The sequence below is a fragment of the Cryptococcus neoformans genome, chromosome 6 (assembly GCF_000149385.1).
Source record: "Cryptococcus neoformans var. neoformans B-3501A chromosome 6, whole genome shotgun sequence".
Classification (NCBI taxonomy): Eukaryota; Fungi; Basidiomycota; class Tremellomycetes; order Tremellales; family Cryptococcaceae; genus Cryptococcus; species Cryptococcus deneoformans.
The window spans coordinates 225,001-227,500 of NC_009182.1; the positions used below are offsets into that span (position 1 = coordinate 225,001).

The window sequence follows — 2,500 nt, forward strand, 5'->3', positions numbered from 1 at the left end:
CTTACTCTCCCGAACGATTCACAGATCATGCTACTGTAAGTCTTCCTCCACTCTTCCTCCTTCCCTTTCATTCCCAATTCCCTTTTGACTTTCAACCCGTCAAATCTCATAGAAAGCCGCTGATATGGTTTATTCCATCTTCATAGGGCCAAAGAATAGCAGACTCCATCGGCGCAAAGGGATACTTTGAAACTTCAGCTTTGCAAAACCGAAATGTCGATGCCGTATTTGAAGCTGCTACGCGAGCAGCAGTCTTAGTCAGGGATGCGGGGCATGGCGGGGTGGGTGCCCCGAATGGGAGCTTTGATGCGGGAGGACGGAAAGATTGGGGGAGGGAGAAGGAGGAGAAAAAATTTGGGTGTTGTGTCATTGCTTAAAGGCATCATCTAAGCATCATGGCTTTCAGTGCGTTTCGTGCGTCACTGAAGGCGAGACAAGACGCAGGACAGTCGGTGTCCATGGACACAATAAGAGAAGGAAGAGGGGAAAAAAATGATCAAACCAAGTTCCGTTCTACGATTCCTTTCTGCTCTCAAAAGATCATTCCATCAAACTGTATTCCCAAAACATTAATCATTCATTTATAATAATACACCAAGTTTCCTTTATCCACCTACCACCACCTATCACCTTCAACCTTCCATGAGTCAACGATCGAAAAATATATTCCCTGCATCACAAAGTACTTCAACGTACACCTCCATATATTCATCTTCCCTCCCTCCTCCCCCCCCCCCCCCAACCGGTCTGCGCTTAGTACAAGACAAAAGGAAGGCTATGCTTCTCACACAAAGAACGATTGCAGAGTAACACGACATGTGAAAGCATAGGGAGGAAAGTTTAGGACTTGCCTTTTCCCCGTTGCATTATGAGTTCCCGAAAGTCTCTCTTCATAATAGATGGTATGATACGTATATGGCATGAACGAATGTAGATGATTCCAAAATTTGAGGATTGCTTAGACGCTCTGGTCTTATTACTGAGCTTAGTGGACACTGTGTATTGATACCATGCATCATCAAAGCAGCAAGCATAAGCACTAAAACCAGGCGCCGAGCGTAATGCAGCTCATTGGGGATATGGAGTTAGAGAGAGGAATGCCAAGTCAATCATCGGTTACTTGGTGTCGCTCAAAGCCAAGAAAAAGAAGAAAAAGTATGTAAAACAAGAAGCACGTCAGTCGCCAATTTATTAAGCTCGACAGATTACAGGATATACCGTACCCATTACCCCAATCCATTACAGACTATCCACAGACATACAAAATATGAACCATACTTCTCTCAATGGCGGATGATGGTGGAAAGTTTTGGCACCTTTGCCCTTCAAAAGGCAACAACGTTAGAAAGCAGCAGTTCGTCCTTCCCCCCGAATAGAGAGGCGGTGAATTATTTTATTATTCAGGGCGTCGGCTATGTCCGGGAGCTCTTGAATGACGTCGGTCACCATACTTACCTTCTGTAACTAAAGGAACGGTAAGTACATGCCAGCAACAACACCAAACTTGTATTATACGTGCAACGAGAGACGAACGAAGCGCACCGGAAAGATTTTCATAAACAGCTCCAATGTTAGGCTCCCACATCGCACTGGTAAACATTTATCAAATGGCCGCTGGGTACGATCGGAATACGTCGAGGTCTCCTAGGCTGATTGAGACGTATTTGACGATTTTTGTATTGGTTGTCGGACGCGTCTTATTAAACAATCCGTTTCAACAACAAGACTCATAGTGACGATATGTACTAACACGAAAAGGTGTACCGAAAACGGATACTTTACGTAAGACATGATGCTCTTTAACTTAACCCTCATTTATCGACGCGACGCGACTCTGCTTATGTTCGTTTTTGCCCGCTTCTCGTCCGTTTATTGAAGCTGTCTATTTTGACTCTTGTTCTGTTCATTGGCATCTCCTCTATAATATTAATCTTATCTACATCAGGAGAGTCCAAATATGTCGAAGGACGCTTTGAAGACTCTGCTGGAATGTCGTGCGAAGGGTGGCCGACTTTCACTTTGGAAGGTGCGTGCACGCGTTCGCGTTGAGCAACAGAAAATAGACGCGTACTGATTTGGTCTGCTCGCAACGTCTTTGCCACATTGAACAGCCCGAAGAAACGAAGATTTACGACTCCGTCACAGACGAACAGTATCGCTCCATTGTTGGCTCGCGTAACGATCAAGACGACTTTATCGAGGATGACGACGGTGGTGATTATGTCGACCACGGGTTGGAAGACTGGGATGGTGCGGAGAGAGATGACGAGGAAAGTGAAGATGAAGATGATTTTGAAGGGGAGGACGAGGAGCTGAGGAAAGGTAAATGATGCTAATGCGTGCTCCTAATGACTTCCAGCTGACGCGTCAATGCAGCGCGAAAATTGAAAAGAGCTAAGGCCAAAGCCAAAGCACTCGCCAGTTCTGGTAAAGCTCCCAAATCATTAAAACCCAAACCCAAAGCGAGCTACTCTGACTATTCCCGACGCTCTACATCATC

The 2,500-nt window shown here is 45.5% G+C and overlaps 2 protein-coding genes across 2 annotated transcripts in view; both read left to right on the forward strand.

The window, feature by feature from the left end:
• Positions 1 to 377, forward strand: part of CNBF0720 (hypothetical protein) — a gene marked incomplete at both ends in the record, with an annotated part of 1,047 nt that extends 670 nt beyond the window's left edge. The window contains 2 exons of the mRNA XM_769814.1: positions 1 to 35; positions 147 to 377. The exon at positions 1 to 35 is cut by the window's left edge and continues 97 nt beyond it. Of these exons, the coding sequence (XP_774907.1) occupies positions 1 to 35; positions 147 to 377 (266 nt within the window). The remainder of the gene's footprint in view (positions 36 to 146) is intronic.
• Positions 378 to 1,957: 1,580 nt separating this feature from the next.
• Positions 1,958 to 2,500, forward strand: part of CNBF0730 (hypothetical protein) — a gene marked incomplete at both ends in the record, with an annotated part of 5,416 nt that continues 4,873 nt past the window's right edge. Inside the window, 3 exons of the mRNA XM_769815.1 lie at positions 1,958 to 2,026; positions 2,112 to 2,322; positions 2,377 to 2,500. The exon at positions 2,377 to 2,500 is cut by the window's right edge and continues 899 nt beyond it. Of these exons, the coding sequence (XP_774908.1) occupies positions 1,958 to 2,026; positions 2,112 to 2,322; positions 2,377 to 2,500 (404 nt within the window). The remainder of the gene's footprint in view (positions 2,027 to 2,111; positions 2,323 to 2,376) is intronic.